At 40.1% G+C, this 24480-nt stretch overlaps 1 protein-coding gene across 2 annotated transcripts in view; it reads left to right on the forward strand.

Annotated features, from left to right (window-relative positions):
- LOC133542060 (membrane-associated guanylate kinase, WW and PDZ domain-containing protein 3) overlaps positions 1 to 24480 on the forward strand; it is a 418319-nt gene that overhangs the window by 252294 nt on the left and 141545 nt on the right. For both annotated transcript variants that reach the window (XM_061885883.1, XM_061885890.1), the window contains exon 3: positions 4814 to 4933. In XM_061885883.1, coding sequence (XP_061741867.1) covers positions 4814 to 4933 — 120 coding nt within the window. The remainder of the gene's footprint in view (positions 1 to 4813; positions 4934 to 24480) is intronic.

Consider the following 24480-nt stretch of genomic DNA (forward strand, 5'->3'; position numbering starts at 1 on the left):
TTTAGAGCAACATATGTTGTCATCCAAGCAATGTTATCATGGGCGCCCCTGCTTATTTCAGCAAGACAATGCCAAGCCACGTATTACAACAGCGTGGTTTCGTAGTAAAAGAGTGCGGGTATTTTCCTGGCCCGCCTGCAGTCCAGACCTGTCTCCCATCGAAAATGTGTGGCGCATTATTAGGCGTAAAATACGACAGCGGAGACCCCGGACTGTTGAACGACTGAAACTCTACATAAAACAAGAATGAGAAAGAATTCCACTTTCAAAGCTCAACAATTAGTTTCCTCAGTTCCCAAACGTTTACTGAGTGTTGTTAAAAGAAAAGGTGATGTAACACAGTAGTGAACATGCCCTTTCCCAACTACTTTGGCACGTGTTGCAGCCATGTAATTTTAAGTTAATTATTATTTGCAAAAAAAATTAAAATTTATGAGTTTGAACATCAAATATCTTGTCTTTGTAGTGCATTCAACTGAATATGGGTTGAAAAGGATTTGCAAATCATTGTATTTCGTTTATATTTACATCTAACACAATTTCCCAACTCATATGGATACGGGGTTTGTACATTAAATAAGACATAAGTACTGCAAAGAAAAGTTATTTAACGTTCGAACTGGTAAACGTTGTTATTTTTTGCAAATATTAGCTCGTTTGGAATTTGACGCCAGTGACATGTTCCAAAAAAGCTGGCACAAGTGGCAAAAAAGACTGAAAAAGTTGATGACCGCTCATCAAACACTTATGTGGAGCATTCCACAGGTGGACAGGCTAATTGGGACCAGGTGGGTGCCATGAATGTATAAAAAAGCAGCTTCCATGAAATGCTAAGTAATTCACAAACAAGGATGGGGCGAGGGTCACCACTTTGTCAACAAATGCCTGAGCAAATTGTTTAAAGACAACATTTCTCAACCAACTATTGCAAGGAATTTAAGGATTTCACCATCTACAGTCCATATCATCATCAAAAGGTTCAGAGAATCTGGAGAAATCACTGCACGTAACATTGAATATCCGTAACCGTCGATCCCTCGGTACTGCATCAAAAACCAACATCAGTGTGTAAAGTGTATTACCACATGGGCTCAGGAACTTCAGGAAAACTCTGTCAATACAGTTGGTCGCTACATCTGTACGTGCAAGTTAAAACTCGATTATGCAAAGTTGAAAAGCCAGCATCTGTGATGGTATGGGGGTGTTTCAGTGCCCAAGGCATGGGTAACTTACACATCTGTGAAAGCACCATTAATGCTGAATGGTCCATACAGGTTTTGGAGCAACATATGTTGTCATCCAAGCAAGGTTATCATGGACGCTCTTGCTCATTTCAGGAGGACAATAGTAAAAGAGTGCGGGTACTAGACTGGCCTGCCTGTAGTCCAGACCTGTCTTCCATTAAAAATGTGTGGCACAATATGAAGCCTAAAATACCACAACAGAGACCCGTTGATGTCGGTTTTTGATGCAGTACCGCCTGAGGGGTCAACGATCCGTGATATCATCACTTACTTGCAGTGATTTCTCCAGGTTTTCTGAACCTTTTGAGGAGTTTACGGACCCTAGATGGTAAAATCCCTAAATTCCTTGCAATAGCTCGTTGAGAAATATTGTTCTAAAGCTGTTCGACAATTTGTTTACAAAGTGGTGACGCTCGCCTCATCCTTGTTTGTGAATTACTTAGCATTTCATGGAAGCTGCTTTTATACCCAATAATGTCACCCACCTGTTCCCAATTAGCCTGCACACCTGTGGGATGTTCCAAATACGTGTTTGCTGAGCATTCCTCAAATTTATCAGTATTTATTACCACCTTTCCCAACTTCTTTGTCACGTGTTGCTGGTATCAAATTCTAAAGTTAATGATTATTTGCCAAAAAACAAAACAAAATGTTTATCAGTTTGAACATCAAATATGTTGTCTTTGTAGCATATTCAACTGAATATGGGTTGAAAATTATTTGCAAATCATTGCATTCTGTTTATATTTACATTTAACACAATTTCCCAACTCACATGGAAACGGGGTTTGTACTTTTATGCAACTTTTTTACAACTTTTTGAACTTATGTTTTTTGTAAACTACTAAGTTGGTACTAAGTTAACGATAGAACAAAATTAAGCAAAATATATAAAAAAAAACAATCCAAAAATATATTTTTTATACGTTAAAACTTTTAAGTTGGTAATAAGTTAAAGATAAAACAGAATTAAGTGACATTTTCTAAAAAAAATTCTAAAATTAAGTTGGACAAAAAAAAGAAAGAAGACAACAAATTTAGTACACAACACTTAAATGAAATGTATAGAAGTTAAAAAAGTTTACTTTGATGCAACTTGAAAAAAATTGTCACACATTTTTTTAACTCAAGGTTTTTTTTTATATGTTAAAACTATTAAGTTGCCAATAAGTTAAAAATAAAATTAAGTAACATTTTCCCAAAAAATTAAAAACATTAAGTTGGACAAAAATGAAATACAACCAATTAAGTACACCACACCTAAATGTTAGGTGTATACTTACGTGTGAACTTACGTTTTTGGTAAATCCACTAAGTTGGTTATAAGTTAAAAATAAAACTAAATTACTAAAATATTTTTTTTTAATTCCCAAAAGTAAGTTGAAAAATATTTAAAGAAGACAACAAATTTAGTACACCCCACCCAAATAAAATGTTTAGAAGTTAAAAATGTTTTACTTTGATGCAACTTCAAAAAATTATCTCAACTTTTTTCAAATATTTTTTTTATTTTATTTTGTGAACCCAATGTTTTTTTATATATATGGTAAAACTATTAAGTTCGAAATAAGTTAAAGATAAAACAAAAATGAGTAAATTTTCTAAAAAAGTTTCTAAAATTAGGTTGGACAAAAATAAAAGACAAAAAATGATTTACACCACACCTAAATGAAATGTATACAAGTTAAAAAATGGTACTTTGATGCAACTTTTTTGTGACTTTTTTTTGCAACTGGGGACGGCGTGGCGCAGTGGGAGAGTGGCCGTGTGCAACCCGAGGGTCCCTGGTTCAAATCCCACCTAGTACCATCCTCGTCATGTCCGTTGTGTCCTGAGCAAGACACTTCACCCTTGCTCCTGATGGGTGCTGGTTGGCGCCTTGCATGGCAGCTCCCTCCATCAGTGTGTGAATGTGTGTGTGAATGGGTAAATGTGGAAGTAGTGTCAAAGCGCTTTGAGTACCTTGAAAGGTAGAAAAGCGCTATACAAGTACAACCCATTTATCATTTATTTAACTTTTGTGAACATAGTTTTTTTGGTACAACTACAAAGTTGGTAATACGTTAAAGATAAAACAAAATTACGTAAAATATTTTTTAAAAAAATCCAAAACTTAAGTTGGAAAAAAATGAAAGAAGACAAAAAAATTAAGTGCACCATGTATTCAAGTTAAAAGATGTTACTTTGAAGCAACTTGAAAAAATTGTCGCAATTTTTTTCAAACATTTAAAAAAAAATGTTTTCAACTTAACGTTTGTATTTATATGTTAAAACTATTAAGTTGGTAATAAGTTAAAGATAAAACAATATTAAGTAAAATTTCTAAAAACGTTCCTAAAATTAAGGTAGACAAAAATGAAATACAACAAATTAAGTACACCACACCTAAATGAAATATATATATATATATATATATATATATATATATATATATATATATATATATATATATATATATATATATATATACATATGTGTGTGTGTTATTTTTTTTTTTACTTTTATATAACTTTTTTACAACTTTTGTGAACTTATGTTTTTTGTAAAAGTGCTAAGTTGGTACTAAGTTAAATATAAAACAAAATCAAGTAAAATATTTGAAAAAATGTCCAAAAATGAAGTTAAAATAACATTAAAGAAGACAACAAATTAAGTCCACCACACCTAAAATAAATGTGTTCATGTTAAAATGTTTTACTTTGATGCAACATTAAAAAAAGGTCGCAACATTTTACAATCGATTTTTTACAGGTTTTGTGAACTTACGTTTTTTTTTTCTGTTTGTTAAAACTATAAAGTTGGTAATAAGTTAGAGATAAAACAACATTAAGTACAATTTAAAAGAAAAATGGTCCAAAAATTAAATAAAAGTACACCACACCTCAATGAAATGTATAGAAGTTGAAAATTGTTACTTTGATGCAACTTCTTTCAATCAATTTTTTACAAGTTTTTCTCATGTTTTTTTTTTTTTTGTATGCATGTTAGAAATTATTCATACCAATGATGAAGCAGACATATTTTTGTTATTCCACTGGTTCTGGTTCAGGGAGATTTGGGACCGGATATCTCGGCCTTGAAAAGGTTGAGGAGCACCCACATTTTACTTTCTCCAGTGTTGCTCCTTAACGAAAAGCACGCTCCACTGGAGTGCCACAATAAAAATTCCAAACGGTCATTTTGAATAATATTTCTTTCTGAAGGTGACATTGAGACGCTTATTGCGATCCTCCGTCAGGACCACTTTCTCCCGTGGTCTCGACTGGCCCTCTGATTTTCTCATTTGGAACTGCAAATTGCCTTTTTGATGAATGCAAAATAACTTTGGGCCACACCGCCGATGAGTGGATGCGCCTGGTTGTTTCTCCGTGTCCTTGAGGTCGCAGACAACGGCTGAACCTACTGTCGTTTCATTTGTGCGACGTAGATCCGCATTGAAGTTGGCACCGATGATTGGCTCGCTCAAGCACCACCGGCGTGGAGCTTGTTGCTACGCAGTTTTTGATGACTTCCGATGCGTTTATCCACTGTGTTTGAAGGTCACGTTTGGTTTGCTTCTGTATGTGCAGGCACCACCAGGCTCCCTCGAGACGGGGAGGTACCTGGCGTGGACTACAACTTCATCAGCCTCGGGGACTTCAGGATCCTGGAGGAGAGCGGCCTTCTTCTGGAGAGTGGCACCTACGATGGTGAGTTCAACTGTCTGTCAAAAATCACCCAAATAGGCTCCATCAAACTTTTCAAAGCAGGGTTGCAATATGTAGTTCTCCCCTTGCCCTGCAGGGGCCAACAGCAAAGTATGTGTCACAATGAAACGTTAGAAGAAGAATATCGACCCTGAAAAAGAAAAAATTGAATCCCAGACTTTTAACAGCGACCGGACAACAAAGTATGAACGTATTAAATCTCTGACTTTGATATTTTTTGTATTCGTGGTCGTGTCAAAACTTGTTGAATTCACGTAGCGCCAAATTTGACCAGCTGAGGGCGATAAAACTACACCATGTGTGTGCAATATCGACATCATGCTGTGCTTATCGACATTAAACCTATTTTTTACTAATGTAACATACATTTTTTGTTTTATTTTATTTTTATTTTTTTTCTTTCCAAGATGGCGCTGCTGTAGTGGCTGCTGTTGGCAGGAGCTCTGTGCTCTTGTGTCATCCTTTTATGTTTCCCTCTTGTTTTCATGTGTTATTATATATATATTTTTTTACCTTTTGGTCCGGGACCCTTTGGGACTGTGTGACAAGGGGTGGCACTTTCGTGACCTCTGTGGTGCTTTTTTGTGGACTTCTGGATCTGCCTCCCGGGAGCCTTTCGGCCATGGAGACCAGCTGCTGGGTCTCTGCTACACCAGAGTCGGTTTGGAGGGACTAGAGGAGATGCGGATGAGGGGACAGGGCTGCGGAGCTAGCACTGAGCGCTGGGCCGGAGAGGCTTCGCCGTGTCTTGGCTGGGTCAGCAGGTGTCGGACACAGTCACCTTGGACGTATCCTCGCTCATCCATGCGGACTGGACACTGGCCGAGAGTGGATTTGGCTGTCTGGGTTGCTTTGTTGGGTCTGTTCCTGTCTCTGGCCATGCTCCCTCCACCCCAGCGGACGATGGCGTGGAACACCGCAGAGGCCACCACAGTGGATATGTTTCTTTTACTTTCTATTCATAGCTGTATGTAGAAGTGTCTGGTTGTATCTGCTGCTTTAATGTCTTTAATGTCCTCTGTGTTCTTTGATGTTTGGTGTTTCCCTCATACACACATGTAAGAAGGATGTGTACTATGGCTATGAGTTGTAATGTTTGTCTGATCTTGAATGGGATTGTGCTGAAAAATTTAATTTTCCCTGAAGGAACTCTCCTGACGGAATAAATAAAGTACTATCTATCTATCTATACACAATGCACATTATACTTGCCAGTCTTACAAACCTAGGAGGATAAAATAAAATAAAATAACAAACAAATAATAAAACAAAGGAATGTTTTTATTAGTGTGTTTGTTTTCAGTCTTACAAACCTAAATACAAGGATAAAATATATTTTTAAATAAAATACAATCATTAATAATAATACAATGAATAAATAAATAAATAAAAATAATACAATAAAATAAAAATAGAAAATAAAATAAAACCTACATAAAACATATTTTATTTATGTTAAATACACAATGGAAGTTATACTTTAGTAATGTTTAGATTTTCAGTCTTCCATCCATCCATCCATCATCTTCCGCTTATCCGAGGTCGGGTTGCGGGCAAAATTATAAAAGGATGTTACTGAATAGACAACATGTCTATTATCTTTTGACGCCGTGTGTGTCTGTGTCAGATAGTGCGTCCTTTTTAAACGTGCTAAATAAAACGCCAAAAAGTGCTCCCAAAAATGGTGATGAGTGTTGATTAATCATGATGCGTGTGCTAAATAATTGTTTTTGCCTTTTCTCCTCCCAGTTATGTGGGCCTTTTGAAGATCAGCATATATTTTACATATTAACGAAGACCGAGACGCAAAATGGATTGAACGCCTTCATCCATCCATCCATCCATCATCTTCCGCTTATCCGAGGTCGGGGACGCGGGGGCAGCAGCCTAAGCAGGGAAACCCAAACTTCCCTCTCCCCAGCTACATCGTCTAGCTCTTCCCAGGGGATCCCGAGGCGTTCCCAGGCCAGCCGGGAGACATAGTCTTCCCAACGTGTCCTGGGTCTTCCCCGTGGCCTCCTACCGACTGGACGTGCCCTAAACACCTCCCTAGGGAGACGTTCGGGTGGCATCCTGACCAGATGCCCGAGCCACCTCATCTGGCTCCTCTCGATGTGGAGGAGCGGCGGCTTTACTTTGAGTTCCTCCCGGATGGCAGAGCTTCTCACCCAATCTCTAAGGGAGAGCCCCGCCACCCGGCGGAGGAAACTCATTTCGGCCGCTTGTACCCGTGATCTTATCCTTTCGGTCATGACCCAAAGCTCATGACCATAGGTGAGGATGGGAAGGTAGATCGATCGGTAAATTGAGAGCTTTGCCTTCTGGCTCAGCTCCTTCTTCCCCACAACGGATCGATACAACGTTCGCAATCCTGAAGACGCCGCACCGATCCGCCTGTCAATCTCACGATCCACTCTTCCCCCACTCGTGAACAAGACTCCTAGGTACTTAAACTCCTCCACTTGGGGCAGGGTCTCTTCCCCAACCCGGAGATGGCACTCCACCCTTTTCCGGGCGAGAACCATGGACTCGGACTTGGAGGTGCTGATTCTCATTCCGGTCGCTTCACACTCGGCTGCGAACCGATCCAGCGAGAGCTGAAGATCCCGGCCAGATGAAGCCATGAGGACCACATCATCACACCATCAGTTTTATACACTTAAATAATAAAATAATACAAATAAAAAATAAAGGGCTTTGTTTGAAAGAGACGCCACAATGTCCCTCTTCTTTGGGCCCTTTGCTCTCTTTTCACATTGTTTTCTTTGAGCCATCTCTCTGGTCACACACAGGCCATATCACACGCCACTCAGCCTACATCACCAATAGGTGCACCCCTCTTATGTCCACTCTTTTGAAACTGTTTTGCAGAAATGTGTGTAAATGTATATATATATATATATATATATATATATATATACATATATATATATATATATATATATATATATATATATATATATATACATATATATATATATATATATATATATATATATATATATAGATATTTATGTATATATATTTATTTTTTAGGGGAACTGCACATTTTTGGGAGTAAACCTGTCATATAAAATCCTTATCAGAGGCAAGAAAACATGTTGTTTTTTTGCATTCTAATTCAAAAATAATTGCTAGCAAAAGTCAGCTAACAAGGGAGATTTTGGGAATGTGTTCTGCTTCCCGAGAGACAACAAAGACTACTTGGGGACAAATGAGGATCCAAAAACTTCTATTTTTGATCCTAATATAAGGATGATGATCTACACGTTTTAGAACTTGTGTACTAAACAATGCAGCGTTCGTCAAACACCAAGCATCATGTAGCAGTATTGCTAAGTGCTAAACAAGATATACAAATATATTATAACAATCACTTACTGTACAATGTCTGCTTTCACTGGGATTAGGACTGGTGGGATGGTTTTGTCTTCCTGTTTTAAATGAAGGATTAATCATAATTGAGGAGTTAAGATAAAAAAAAAAATGTTAGAGTGGAAGGCCTGTTTGTGTCTTTCTCGCCATTCTCTGGGTCTGAAGTGAATAGAACTTCTTGGTTTAAGTCCACAAACTTCTACTATCCAATTGAGAGGCATGATTCATAATGTAGCGCAAACTTTCTCCAACTCAGAGGCAACGCAGCAGCCCAGCACAAGATGTCAATATAGCAGCACAAGCCAGCTGGCTCTTTGTGATCACGACGCCGCTAAAAGTAGTTCCTCAGCAACAGCGCTTGAAAACATTGCTCGTAATGAAGCTATAGAGTACTCTCGTTAGCCGCCTATACGTGCCGTTTATTACAAATCAGAATGCATAAAAAAAGATAAACGTGTTCTCGTCTTATTTAAGGATTGTGAATGATGGTCAAAATTCCAAAAAGTTATCCTACAATTAATATTTCATCCTAGGGCTGGGCGATATGTCCTTTTATTAATATCTCAATATTTTTGGGCCATGTCTTGATACACGGTATATATCTTCATATTTTGGCTTAGCCTTCAATGAACACTTGATGCATATAATCACAGCAGAATGATGATTCTATGTCTCCATTAAAACATTCTTCTTCATACTGCATTAATAAAACTTTCACGCAGAGAAGGAAATCACAACTAAGTCAATCGACCAAAAGTGTATTTATTAAACAGTTATTAAGCAGTGGCACAAACATTCATGTCATTTCAAAACAGAAAGTGCAAGTGTCAGAGACAATTTAAAACAAGCTATTAGTGCACTTTTGTGCATGATGCCACTAAGATGACACATCAAAACAACACAAAATTAAAGTGCGCTTTTTGTACAGGACGCCACCACAATAGTTAAAACAAATAAAGTGTGCTTTTGTGCATGATGTCACACAAGATATTTCAATAACTGTAAAATAAAATGAGCTGCATATACGGAAATCAAATAGTGTATGTCCTTTGCTATGTTGTAGGTTCCTGCGGACGTTATCTCCTTTTGTTGTTGACTATTTTTTCATACGATGTTGATCTGGAAATTGTTGCTTCGGCATTTTGTGGGTGTGGCTCCGAACGAAGATGTTGACATGCAGTTTCAAGCACTCGTTATTCTCTAGCGGGTGACTTTTCAAATGATGTACAAATTAACAGTGCTGATACTTTTTGTAGCATTGCTTTTGCCCCACAAATGTTCAACATATTTCCGCATAAAGCCAAACCACCACCAGATGATGGACCCCGTGCTGCTTTTCTTGGGAATGAAGTATTCCTCCATTTGTTACCAGATTTGCACCTTCTCTCTCATATTACCACTCACAACGCACCGTTAAACATCACAGCTAATGTTACCCATGCCGCTACCTCTGTGCTCGGGGAGGGCGTATGACGTTGCACGTGTGACAGTATGTGACGTATCTAAGAAGTTGCTCTTGTTTATGTCTCTGTGAGGAGAGACAGCAAAGAGTGAGAAGAGCCTTTAGTCTAATGCCAGCAGCTAAAAGCAACTGCGTGAAATTGCATACTCCAATATCACGATATAGTCATTTTCTATATTGCACAGACACAAACCCGCGATATATCGATATATCCCCCCAGTCTTAGTTCATACATAGTCAACACCTGAGTTGCTTTTTATTCAATCACAAACATAAAATCCGCCATTAAGCACCGTGTGCTGCTATAAAGGAGTGCCCGTGCACGTGTGTGTGTATGCACGTGCACGTGTGTGAGTATGTCTGCACGTGCACGCCTTTCGCCAGCATCTGTCTTGCAGGTGCTTCTTTGTCGCGTTGCGAACATTGTGAGCAGCTGTGTGGCTGCACGCTGACCTGGTGGGACCCTGCCAGCCTGATGGTGCCGGCAGCTGGCTGCACCCTCGCACGTCAGAAGGCCGCCACACTCCACTCGCCCTTTATTCCAGGACACAAGTCCCGCCCCCTCACTTCCATGCATATATTTGCCTTCAATAACAAGTCTTATTTAATAAAAGATGACGCCATCACCTCTTCTCGACCAGACAGCACGCGACCGGCCTGTGCCAATTGTGCCTGAGGAGCATGGGGTGCAGTGCCCAGCCAGAACTAGCAGGTGGTGACCGAGAGCACAAATTGTATTGTAACCCCAAAAATAAAATGAAAAAAAAAAAAACATAAAACTAGATGAGGCAATTCCTGAAGGAATTGTGGGTGAATGCTCCAATCCTGAAATTGAACTGAAATGCTTTGGAATGTGGAATTTGAATGGTTTGAATGTTGAAGAGTGTGAATTTCCAGGAAAACCGGAATTTGGAACTTGGCAAAGTGTTAGTTTGAATGTCCAGGATGGGTGGAATGTGTTAATGTTGTAATGGTTTGAATAGGTTGAAAAATGTGGGGATTGTGCAACTTGGAAAAATTTCCAATTTATTTCAATGGAAACTTCCTGGAAATTTGGGAATATGGGTAAAAGCGGGATTTTTTTTTTTTAATGATTGAGCATCAATATCCTGAATGAGCTGAATCGGTTGGTGTTGAAATTGTTAAAATCGGTCAAGAATTTTGAATGGGGAAAATGTCCCTTAAAGTGGGAATTCTAGGAAATTCGGGATTTTTTTTTTTTAATAATTATTGAAAGAGAGCACATAATTCCTGAACAGGCTGAATATTTTTGAAGTTGTAATGGTTTTAATTGGATGAGAAATCTAGGAGTTGTGGAACTTTGAAAAATGTCCCATTCTTTCCAATGGGAACTTCCTGGAAATTTGGGGAAAGGTGGGATTTCATTTTGAAAATGATGAAGAGCATGAATGTCCTGAATGAGCTGAATAGGTTGGTGTTGAAATTGTTGAAATCGGTCAAAAAACGTAACAGTTTTTTGATTAAAAAAAATGGTATTAGGGAATTTCGGTAAACCGGGGAATTTTTCAAGTTCTTAAACCAACTTGTTTTTTTGTCCTGACTAAGATGAATGTTTTGACAGTGGAATGGATGAAATGGGTTAACAAATGTGAAAAAATTATCGCACTAAAAAAGGTTGGAAATCAGGTCAGAAAAAAACAGGAATTCCTGGACATTTGTTGAACGTGGAAAAATGGTCGATGAATTTCCAGGGTGAGTGGAACGTGTTGGAGGTAGAATGATTTGAATCAGTTGAAAAATGTGGGAAATGTGGAAGTTTGAAAAATGGACAATTAATTTTGAATGGGGAAAATGTCCCTAAAACTGGGAATTCTTTGAAAATGATTTTTTTTTTTTTTATAATTGTTGAATCAGAGCACACAATTCCTGAACAGGCTGACTATTTTGAAGTTGGAACAGTCTGAATTGGTTGAAACATGTGGGAGTTGTGGAACTTTGAAAAATGGCCCATTCTTTTCAATGGGAATGTTGGGAAAAGCGGGAATTTTTTGGGAAAATGCTTGACTGAATTAAAAAGGTTGTTGTTGGAATTCATCAAATCTGTCAAATTGTTGAAGTAGCAACATTTTTAATTGAGAAACACTATTAAGGAATTCCTGAAAAACCAGGAATGTTTGAAAAATGGCCAATTCTATTTAATGGGAATTTCATGGAAATTTGGGAATTTCGGGAGAAGCGGGAATGTTTTTGACAAATGCTTGAATGGTCCTTGTTGGAATTTTTCGAATCGGTGGAGAAATGTTGAAGTAGTAACATTTTTATTTGAGAAATAGTTTTAAGGAATTCCTGGAAAACCGGATTGTTTTCCAGTTAAAAAAACGACTTTGTTTTTTGTCCTAATTAAGTGAAATGTTTTCACAGTGGAACAGTTGAAGTGGGTTGAAATATGTGGAAGGAGTTATCACACTAAAACATTTTGGAAATAAGGTCAGAAAAAAACAGGAATTCCTGGAAAAATGGTTGATGAATTTTCAGGAGGAGTGGAACGTGTTGAAAGTGGAATTGTGTAAATCGGTGGAAAAATGTGGGAATTGTGGTGGTTTGAAAAATGGACAATGCATTTTGAATTGGGAAAATGTCCCTAAAACTGAGAGTTCTAGTAAATCCGGCATTTTTTTTGTATAATTGTTGAAAGAAAGTGCACAGTTCCTGAACAGGCTGAATATTTTGAAGCTGGAACAGTTTGAATTGGATGGAAAAATGTGGGAAATGTGGAACTTTGAAAAATGTCCCATTCTTTTCAATGGGAATTTTGGGAAAAGTGGGATTTTTTTGGGGAAAATTCATGCCTGAGTTAAAATTGTTGTTGTTGAAATTCATCAAATCTGTTGAGAATTGTTGAAGTAGTAACATTTTTAATTGAGAAATACTATTACGGAATTCCTGGAAAACCAGGAATTTTTCCTGTTCAAAAAACAAATTTGTTTCGTGTCCTGATTAAGAGGAATGTTTTCAGGGTTGAAGTGGGTTGAAAATGTGGAAGGAGTCGTCGACAGAAAAAAGGGTGAAAAAATGTTTTTTTTAAAAATGGGAATCTAGGAATCCCTGGAATTTTATTGAACTTGGAAAATGATAGTTTAAATTTCCAGAATGGTGGAATAAATCAAATCAAATCAACTTTATTTATAAAGCACATTTAAAATTTACCACAGGGGTAGCCAAAGTGCTGTACAATGGGCAGGTTAAAAGATAATACGAGAACCGAGAAAAAACACAACACAACCATAACATGATAAAAAATGTATATATAAATAAAACATAAAAACAGGTTCACAGCAGGTGTATAATGGGGCGCCATTGCAGGATGGATATCACTCAGTGTTAAAAGCCAAGGAATAAAAGTATGTTTTTAAGAGGTATTTAAAAACAGGAAGAGAGGAGGCTTGTCTAACACTCAGAGATAGGTCGTTCCAGAGCTTGGGAGCAGCAGCGGCGAAAGCTCTGTAACCTCTAAGCTTTAGCCTTGTGTCAGTAGCAGCTGATCGGCTGATCTTAGGGATCGGGTGGGGCAGTAAGGCTGAAGGAGGTCGGAGAGATATGTTGGCGCGAGGTTGTTTAGACATTTAAAAACAAATAGAAGGAGTTTAAAATTGATTCGGTAACGCACAGGGACCCAGTGAAGGGACACTAATATAGGGGTGATGTGCTCACGTCTGCGGGTCTGTGTTAGCAGATGAGTAGCAGAGTTCTGCATGAGCTGCAGGCGGGTGAGGGAGGCCTGGCTAATGCTTACATACAGGGCATTGCAGTAGTCTAAACGATTCGAGATAAAGGCGTGGATTAATTTCTCGAGATCATGTCCTGATAGAAGTGGTTTCACTTTCGCTATTTGGCGTAATTGATAAAAGCTTTTTTTTAACGACGCTGTTGATTTGTTTTTCGAATTTAAAATCTGAGTCGAACTTTACCCCCAGCTTTGTGACACAGTCGCTGAGATACGGGGTCAGAGTGCCAAGGTCAATGTTGGGGGAAGGAGAGCGACTTGGACCAAACAACATAACTTCTGTTTTGTCTTCATTTAGGCTTAGGGAGTTAGCAGAAAGCCAGGCTGTGATGTCGTGCAGGCAGTCAAAGAGACGTTGAACCGTGTTATTTTGTGCCATTGGAAAATAGATCTGACAATCATCGGCATAAAAATGAAATGCAATACCATACTTCCTAAAAATAGAACCAAGGGGGAGAATGTAAAGCGCAAATAGGATTGGGGCAAGGATCAATCAATCAATCAATCAATGTTTACTTATATAGCCCTAAATCACTAGTGTCTCAAAGGGCTGCACAAACCACTACGACATCCTCGGTAGGCCCACATAAGGGCAAGGAAAACTCACACCCAGTGGGACGTCGGTGACAATGATGACTATGAGAACCTTGGAGAGGAGGAAAGCAATGGATGTCGAGCGGGTCTAACATGATACTGTGAAAGTTCAATCCATAATGGATCCAACACAGTCGCGAGAGTCCAGTCCAAAGCGGATCCAACACAGCAGCGAGAGTCCCGTTCACAGCTGAGCCAGCAGGAAACCATCCCAAGCAGAGGCGGATCAGCAGCGCAGAGATGTCCCCAGCCGATACACAGGCAAGCAGTACATGGCCACCGGATTGGACCGGACCCCCTCCACAAGGGAGGGTGGGACATAGGAGAAAAAGAAAAGAAACGGCAGATCAACTGGTCTAAAAAGGGAGTCTATTTAGAGGCTAGAGTTTACAAATGAGTTTTAAGGTGAGACTTAAATGCTTCTACTGTGGTGGCATCTCAAACTTTTGCCGGGAGGGCATTCCAGAGTACTGGAGCCCGAAATGAAAAAGCTCTACAGCCCGCAGTCTTTTTTTGGGCTTTCGGAATCACTAATAAGCCGGAGTCCTTTGAACGCAAATTTCTTGCCGGGACATATGGTACAATACAATCGGCAAGATAGGATGGAGCTAGACCGTGTAGTATTTTATACGTAAGTAGTAAAACCTTAAAGTCACATCTTAAGTGCACATGAAACCAGTACAGGAGTAATGTGATCAAACTTTCTTGTTCTTGTCAAAAGTCTAGCAGCCGCATTTTGTAGCAACTGTAATCTTTTAATGCTAGACATGGGGAGACCCGAAAATAATACGTGACAGTAGTCGAGGCGAGACGTAACAAACGCATGGATAATGATCTCAGCGTCTTTAGTGGACAGAATGGAGCGAATTTTAGCGATATTACGGAGACGAAAGAAGGCCGTTTTAGTAACGCTTTTAATGTGTGCCTCAAAGGAGAGAGTTGGGTCGAAGATAATACCCAGATTTTTTACCGTGTCGCCTTGTTTAATTGTTTGGTTGTCAAATGTTAGAGTTGTATTATTAAATAGAGGTCGGTGTCTAGCAGGACCGATAATCAGCATTTCCGTTTTTTTGGCGTTGAGTTGCAAAAAGTTAGCGGACATCCATTGTTTAATTTCATTAAGACACGCCTCCAGCTGACTACAATCCGGCGTGTTGGTCAGCTTTAGGGGCATGTAGAGTTGGGTGTCATCAGCATAACAGTGAAAGCTAACACCGTATTTGCGTATGATGTCACCTAGCGGCAGCATGTAGATGCTGAAGAGTGCAGGGCCAAGGACCGAACCCTGGGGAACTCCACACGTTACCTTAACGTAGTCCGAGGTCACATTGCTATGGGAGACACACTGCATCCTATTAGTAAGATAAGAGTTAAACCAAGACAGGGCTAAGTCTGACGTACCAATTCGTGTTTTGATACGTTCTAATAAAATATTATGATCGACGGTATCGAAAGCAGCGCTAAGATCGAGGAGCATCAGAATCCATCGTTAGCAATAGATCATTAGTCATTTTTGCGAGGGCTGTCTCCGTGGAGTGATTTGCCCTGAAACCGGATTGAAAGGTTTCACATAGATTGTTAGACGCTAAGTGTTCATTTAACTGCTCCGCAACAATTTTTTCGAGGATTTTTTAAATAAAGGGAAGGTGAGACACCGGTCGGTAGTTTACCACGAGGTTAGGTCTCTTAAGAAGAGGATGAATAACCGCTTTTTTGAATGCTAGGGGAACAGTGCCCGAGGAAAGTGATAAGTTTATAATATTTAGCACTGATGGACCTAATAATACAAAGAGCTCCTTGATCAGTTTCCCAGGAAGAGGGTCAAGTAAACATGTTGTTTGTTTTATTCCAACAATTCCTCTAATGTTATTTCCTCAAAACAAGAGAAACTATTTTGGAGGGCAGTATCCACCGTATATACAATCGTATCAGTGTTAATAGAACCCAGTTGTAGCTGGGACGCATTGTCTTTAATCTCCTTTCCAATTACTTCAATTTTCTTACTAAAGAATTGCATAAAGTCATCAGCTGAGTGGGTGGAGCTACTGGAAGGGGTCCCTTGTTGGGTTAGCGATGCTACCGTACTAAACAAAAATTTAGGATCGTTTTTATTACGGTGGATGAGATTTGAGTAATATTTAGCTTTAGCTAGGGTAAGCATGTGTTTATAAGTTATTAAACGATCTTTCCATGCTTGATGGTGCACCTCAAGTTTAGTCGTGCGCCATTTGCGTTCCAGCTTTCTACATAATAATTTCTGAGCTCTAGTTTCTTCTGTAAACCACGGGGTACGCTTTTTTGGAGCTTTTTTTAACTTTAGCGGTGCTATGTTATCAATGGTTTCGCGCAGGGCGTCGTTAAAGTTGTTAGTGAGGTTATCGATAGGGCCCACATACTTTGGGAATGGTGCCATTACCGAGGGCAGTAGGTCAGCAAGAGTTGTCGTTGTGGCCGTATTAATGTTGCGGCTGCTATAGCAGTTATTATTATTATTAGTTTGACGAACATGCGTCTGAACCTCGAATTTTATAAGGTAATGATCGGAAAATACTTTAGTATACGGGAGTATCGTAACTTTGGAAACGGTGATACCCCTGACAAGCACTAGATCTATCGTATTACCGTTGCAATGCGTGGGTTCATTTATTATTTGTGTGAGACCACAGCTATCAATTATAGTCTGGAGCGCTACGCACGGTGGGTCCGATGGGGTATTCATATGGATATTAAAGTCCCCCATTATGATTATATTATCGGCGTGTGTCACTAGATCAGCAACGAACTCTGAGAATTCATTGATAAAGTCCGAATAGGGCCCTGGGGGGCGGTAGATAACAGCCAGGTGTAGAGGCAGCGGTGTGACAGACCTCATAGTAAGCACCTCTAACGATTTATATTTATTATTTATGTCAGGACTAAGGTTAAAGTTTTCGTTGTATATTAGTGCGACCCCCCCCACCCCTTTTAAGAGGATGGGCAATATGCTTATGTGTAAAGTTAGGAGGACATGCCTCATTTAGCGCAAAAAAGTGGTTTGGTTTAATTCAGGTTTCGCTGAGACCGATGATGTTAAGATTGTTGTCTCTGATGATATCATTAACTAACGTTTCGGGAGACAATGATCTTATGTTTAAAAAACCTATATTATAGGTAGTGGGCGGTTTTAGGGAATTTTTATCAAATTATCCGTAGTAGCAATATTAATAATGTTTTGTTTATTATGCCCAGTGCATTTAGTATAATTGCGACCATATCTAGGAATTGATACGACGGGAATTTTCCGATTGTTTGATTGTTGCTTTGATAAACTGCACGCATCATAGTTTGCCAACTCAGTAGAAAGCATGTTCCGATTGTTTGTTTGTTGCTTTTATAAACTGCACGCATCATAGTTTGCCACCTCAGTAGAACACATGTCCAACTCTGAAACAATCAAAGCAGAAAAAACTTGTTCTAATTCAACTGACTCCTTACCCAGACCAGTAGTCTCGCATCTTCCAATTAAATCCGGCTTCAGGATGGAGGGAAGTGGTGTTCTGTGGGGATTAGCCTTCTGCTTTGTTTTTAGCCCCGCTCGGCATCCGCGTTTCCGATCACACCGCTGGCGTCTGCTCCGTAGACGGCCCCGCTGCTACTATACTCCCCTGCTTCACAGGCCACTGGATGTAGCCGCCGAAGTATTCACATGCTAGTTAGCACGTCTAGCAAGCACGCGTGTATCTGTCCAAAACGGCCCGATATGTCCACATCCAGAAGTGTCTGGCGGCCGTACGTGATCACGGAGTGACCACGATGTGAGCCAGCCATGAAGTTTGCAGAATTGTCCGGTATTTCTGCCAAATGTTCCATCTTTAGCAAGAGCTCCGCGATGTTGCAGCCCGTCCGGGCGCCGCCATCTTGGATTGAGCCCTGTGGGACCCCGTGTGGTAAAGGAGCTGTGGAAGACATAAAACTGTCTATTTTTACACAAAAACTCCTGTCGGCTAGGTACGACCGGAACCAGTTGAGGGCGGCGCCCTTAATACCCACACAGTTCTCAAGACGAGTGATTAAGGTGGCGTGGTCGACGGTGTCCAACGCAGCAGACAGATCTAAAAGCACCAGGACGACATATTTACCAGAATCAGTTGACAGAAGGATATCGTTAAAAACTTTTAGAAGTCCTGACTCTGTGCTGTGGAGGGCTTTTAAACCGTACTGGAACAGCTCATTGATACCATTATCCTCTAAGAAGGGCAACAACTGACTGTAGACAACCTTCTCTAATAATTTGGAAATGTATGGAAGATTAGAGATAGGTCTAAGGCAGTGGCGCTCACACTTTTTCTGCAGGCGAGCTACTTTTCAATTGACCAAGTCGAGGAGATCTACCTCATTCCTATTTATAATTTATATTTATTTATTTATGAAAGAGACATTTTTGTTAACAAGTTAATGGTGTTTAATGATAATACAAGCATGTTTAACACACATAGATTCCTTTCTTTCATGAAGACAAGAATATAAGTTGGTGTATTTGATTCTGATGACTTGCATTGATTGGAATTAGACAGTGGTGCTGATAACGTCCGCATTTTCAAATGGAGGAAAAAAAAAGTCCTCCTTTCTGTCCAATACCACATGAAAGTGGTTGGATTTGGCATCTCATTTGTCCAACTTGCATACACGTTTTTAAACACTTTGTTATGAGAGTAGCATATGTGTGTGGCCCTTTAATGTCTGGCAGCAGGTGAGTGACGTCAGTGAGAGTGCGGGTGGGCAAGCAAGTGAGAAAGCGGTCGCTGAGGGCGAGGGAGAAATACATTGGCATCAAACTCCGTAGCTTGCTAGCTTGTGCACGCTAGCTTTCTGAGAGTCTTATTTTGTTAGCACAGGCAGGATGAAACAGGTCTTTTATGGTGAAGACAGGAACTGTGCAGTCGGTCTTTAGAGTTTTGACAGTAGGTACGGAGTCTCTAGAAATAAAATGTGTTTCTCTGCGTCCGCCCTATTAGTGATTTTTTTCTTAAATATGAGCTTGCAGCAGCCAGCGTCATCTCACAAGATCCTCGGATGCCGAGAATGTCAAACAACTGACGAAAGTGAAGTCTTGGTATGATTGATGATTGCTCATTTTTTTGTATATTTTTTAATGCCTGGCTTGAGATCGACTGACACACCCTCCGAGATCGACCAGTCGATCGCGATCGACGTAATGGGCACCCCTGCTCTAAGGTTAGAGAGGAGAGAGGGGTCGAGTCTTGTTTTTTTAAGCAGAGGTCCTACCACTGCATGTTTAAACTCTACTGGAACTATTCCAGAAGAGAGGCTACTATTGATAATGTTAAGGACACTTGATCCAATCGTAGCAAATACTTCCTTAAACAGGCGAGGTGGGAGGGCATCTGCAGGAGAACCAGAGGGCTTCAAATAACTAACTGTGTCATTTAAAAAAGAAAAGGACACCGGCTCAAACTGATGGAAAACAGAAGAGAAATGCAGAGGAACAGGAGGGTCATATGAAGGCTGGGATAAACTGGATGTAGTTGACACAATTTTGTCAGTGAAAAAATGGAGATAATTTTTACAGAATTCAAAAGAAGCATCAAAACCAACAGATTTGGGAGCATCAGTGACAGTGTTAATAGTTTTGAACAGAACTCTGGGGTTGTTGCAGTTAGAAGATATAATCTGAGATAGATATATATTCATCTCTGCTTTTACAGTCATCTGAAAGGAAAGCAGGCTTTCTTTAAAAATGGCAAAGGACACATGCAATCTGTCCTTTTTCCACTTTCTCTCTGCTCTACTACATTCGGGCCTGGCTGCACGAGTGACGTCATTCAACCAGGGCTAAGGCGTGGCTTTAGAACGGCGGCACTTGAGAGGAGCTATCGTGTCCAGTGTTTGTAAACAAATAGAGTTGAACCCAGAAACCAACTCTTCAGTATTCGGACATACAGAGGCTGCAGAATTATCATCACAAAGAGTTGAAAAAATGGAGGAGAACAGAGATGGAGACAACGAATTAAACATGCTTGAGCGTTGTGGCGGGGCGCACAATTTAACTGGACACTGAGTGGGAATATCAAACAGGATTGGCATATGATCAGAGAATACAGCGTCGCAAATGTCCAAATTTAAAACACATAAACCATACGAGAGCACTAAATCGAGTGTATGCCCGCGTTCATGTGTGGAACCACTCACAGACTGTACAAAGTTAAAATAGTCAATGACATTCAGGAATCTCCTGGATAAAGGTTTGTCTGGGCAGCAGGTGTGAATATTAAAATTACCAATATTCAGGACACGGTCATATATGGGGAGGATTTCGGCCAGAAATTCAGAAAAGTCAGTTATATTGTCTTTGTGGTACTTAGGTGGTCAATATACGACGGCACACAGGACAACATCAGAAAGACCCAGTTCAAACATGCAGAGTTCAAAGCTTGAAAAGGAGGATTGCAGGCGGATCTGACCGCATTTAAAGTCATTTTTAAAAACGACTGCTAATTCTCTTCCTTTTCGGCCGGACGACCACGGAGAATTAAAATACAAGCACTCCGGTGATGAAAGTTCATTAAGAGGAGCGGACTCACCGGCTCTCAGCCATGAAGAAGTCCAGTCTGCGGGAGACGAATAAATCCTTCAGGATAAATGTTTTGTTTGTCAGGGATCTTGCGTTGACAAGACTGAACTTAACGGGGGGACGGCGCGTCCAAGGCCACTGCTAATCCAGGTGTGGCCCGACACAGAGCACGCAGGTGGCGGGAATTCACATTCACAATGCGTCTCACACCGTGTCCACATCACATCCACAATGCATCCACACCGTGTCCACAACGCGTCTACATTGCGTCCACACCGCGTCTACATCGCGTCCACACTGTGTCCACATCACATCCACAATGTGTCCACACCGTATCCACATCACGTCCACACCACGTTCACATCACCTCCACACCGCGTCCACACCGTGTCCACATTACGTCCACACTACGTTCACACTACTTCCACACCGCGTTCACTCAGCGTCCACACCCTGTCCACTTCATGTCCGCAATGTGTCCACACTGCCTCCACACCGCGTACACACCATGTGCACACCGCGTCCACACCGTGTCCACATCACGTCCACAATGTGTCCACACCACGTCCACACCGTGTCTACTGTGTCCACACCTCGTCCACATCACGTCTACACCACATCCTCACCGTGTCCACATCACGTCTACACCACGTCCTCACCGTGTCCACATCACGTCCGCACCGTGTCCACATTGTGTCCACACCGTCGTGTACACACCTCAAATTGAGCCTTGAGGAATCCCACATGGGCTCCTGAGGAGCATGCATCCTCACTTGCGTAAAAGAACATCTGTCCGTGAGATCCGAGCGGAACCAATTAAAAAGATTACCATGGAGGCCCGCCAGGTGTTTAAGTTTATTCAATAAAATTTGTGTCGAATTTTGAGGAGAAAAGTGAATGTGTTCCATTTTGAAAGGACAAAAGAAGGAGAAAGTGAACACTTCTAGGATGTTCCTCTCTAAGTGCGGCCAGGTGTCAGCGTGCACGTTCATCTCCTCACTAAAAGCCGGTCGCCACAAGCCGAGTGTTGAGCTCCACGGCGGAGTGGAAGTAATCGCATTATAGAATTGGCTTTTTTTTTTTTTCTCCTCTCCCTCCATTGAGCTTTGCTAGGAGTGCAGCCTCTTGTACGCTGAGAAAGAGCAAAATAAACAAGGTCAGCTGAGTTCTGTCACAGGTTCCGTGTGTGTGTGTGTGTGTGTGTGTGTGTGTGTGTGTGTGTGTGGATGTGAATTACCCTCATCTTACTGCCTCTCATGTGAGCTAACTGTGCTCAAGGTAGCGGACTAATGGGTGTGGGAGATAACCGTAATAGTCTGGCTAATAGTCTCAAGTGACTTGCCTGGATGCTCATTACGCTAATGGTTCATGTATAGCATTTTCCTCTATGCTTTTATAGCCGTCCTTCATACGCATAATTTCACTTAAATACCCTCTTCTTCACTCTTTTATTAATCGCCGCCACCCTCATGACGCCCCTCGTTGTGCCCAGCGAGGCTGATTAGAGGCACGGGCGCACTTCCCCGGCAGCGGACACCTCAACCCTCTTTGTCCCAGACAGAAACGGAAAGACAGGCAGCTTTCAGAGTCCAGAGGAAAGCTTTTTTTTTTTTTTTTTGGATTAAGATAGCACGCAAAACTAGAATTTGCAATTCCTGTAGGGATTGTGTGAATGCCTCGATGTGTGCAAACCACCGATATGCGTGAGTGGAACTGAAAAGCTAGAATGTCCAGGGCGAGTGGAGGGTGTGGATGTTGGAATGATTTGAATCATGGGATATGCAGTCGGTTGTCTATTTCCCATTCATTGTCAATCAAGAGAAAATTCTTGGAAAAACATGAATTTTGGGGAAAGGAAAATCATGTTTTGCCTTCAAGATTTCAGAAGGGTTCGAATCCAGTAAAAAAATGGCGAAAAATTTTCAGAATTTGGGGCATTGTAGAACTATGCATTAATTTGAAAGGGAATTTCCTGAAAATCTTGTTGATTTTGGGAAAAACGTGATTTTTTTAAAATATAGATGCTGCAACAATTGACCTAGAAAACATGAATGGGAAGGTGTTGGAATTTTTGAAATCGGTTGAAAAATGTTGACGTAGTAATTGACAATAGGTATTTTGGGAAAACTGTAAATTTGAACGAGCAAAAAAAAAAAAGGAAACATTTATTGCCCCATTTAGATGAATGTTTTGGAGGGGGAATTGTCAGAAATTAATTGCAATTTGTGGACTGTGAAAACTTTCCAGGAAGAGGTGAAAAAAGAGTTTCAGAAAACCGGTCATTCTGGGAATTCCTAGATTTTTTTTTCGAATTTGGAAAACGATTGCTTGATTGTGTAAGGTGAGATGAGTGTGTGGATGGTGGAACAATTCGAATCGGGTGAGTAACGCGGTATATGAAGTTGATTGTCTATTTCCCATTCACTGTTAATGAAAAGAACATTCATGGAAATTTTGAGAAAAAACATAAATTTTGGGGAAAGGGAAATCATGTTTTGCCTTCAAGATCTCAGAAGGGTAAAGTGTGTGGAAAGGTTTGAATCTGGTAAAAAGGTGTCGACATTTTTTTGAGAATTTGAAAATTTTTGGATTGTGAAAAACTTTCCAGAAAAGGGTTGCTTGATTGTCTATGGTAAGATAAGTGTGTGGCTGGTGGAAAGATTCGAATCGGGTGAGAAATGCGGGATATGCAGTCGATTGCCTGTTTCCCATTCACTGTCAATGAAAAACATCCCTGGTAATTCCGTGAATTTTTGGAAAGGGAAATCATGTTTTGCCCTCTAGATTTCAGAAGAGTAGTGTGTGTGAATGGTGAAAGGTCCGAATCGGGTAAAGAGAGGCGAAAAATTGTTTTGAATTTGGGGCATTATATCGCTAAGAATACGTACTTTCAATTGAATGGAAATTTACTGGAAATAATGGTGATTTTGGGAAAATCTTTTTTTTTTTTTTTAAATATTGACACTACCAAAATTGTCCTAGATGATATGAATGGGTTGGTGTTGGTAATTTTGGATTCGGTTGAAATATGTTGATATAGTAGCAGTTTGAATTGACAATAGGTATTTCAGAATTCCTGGAATTTTGGGAAAACCGGAAATTTAAACAAGTAGAAAAAATAGGAACATTTATTGTCCCGACTAGGAAGAATGTTTTGGAGGGAGAAATGTGAGAATTGTAAAAAAAATTGTGGACTTTTAAAACTTTTCAGGAAGAGGTGAAAATAGGGCTTCGGAAAACCGGGGAATTCTGGGAATTCCTGGAATTTTTTGAACTTGCAAAATGGTTGCTTGATTTTATAAGGTGAGATGAGTGTGTGGCTGGTAGAAAGATTGGAATCGGGTGAGAAATGCGGGATATGCTGTCGATTGTCTATTTCCCATTCACTGTCAATGAAAAGAACATTCCTGGAAATTACTGGAAAAAACATGAATTTTGGGGAAAGGGAAATCATGTTTTGCCTTTAAAATCTCAGAAGGGTAGTGTGTGTGGAAAGGTTCAAATCTGGTAAAAAGTGGCAAAAAAATGTTGAGCATTTTGGGCATTGTAGAACTATGAATACATCCATTCATATGAAAGGGAATTTCCTGGAAATGTTGGTGATTTCAGGGAAAGCCGTGAATGTTGTAAAATATTGATACTACAACGATTGTCCTAGAAAACATGAATGGGTTGGTGTTGGAAATGTTGAAATCGGTTAAAAAAATGTTAAAGTAGTAGTTGATTGATTGGTTGAAACTTTTATTAGTAGATTGCACAGTTCAGTACATATTCCATACAAT

The sequence above is a fragment of the Nerophis ophidion genome, linkage group LG02, assembly GCF_033978795.1.
Source record: "Nerophis ophidion isolate RoL-2023_Sa linkage group LG02, RoL_Noph_v1.0, whole genome shotgun sequence".
Classification (NCBI taxonomy): domain Eukaryota; kingdom Metazoa; phylum Chordata; class Actinopteri; order Syngnathiformes; family Syngnathidae; genus Nerophis; species Nerophis ophidion.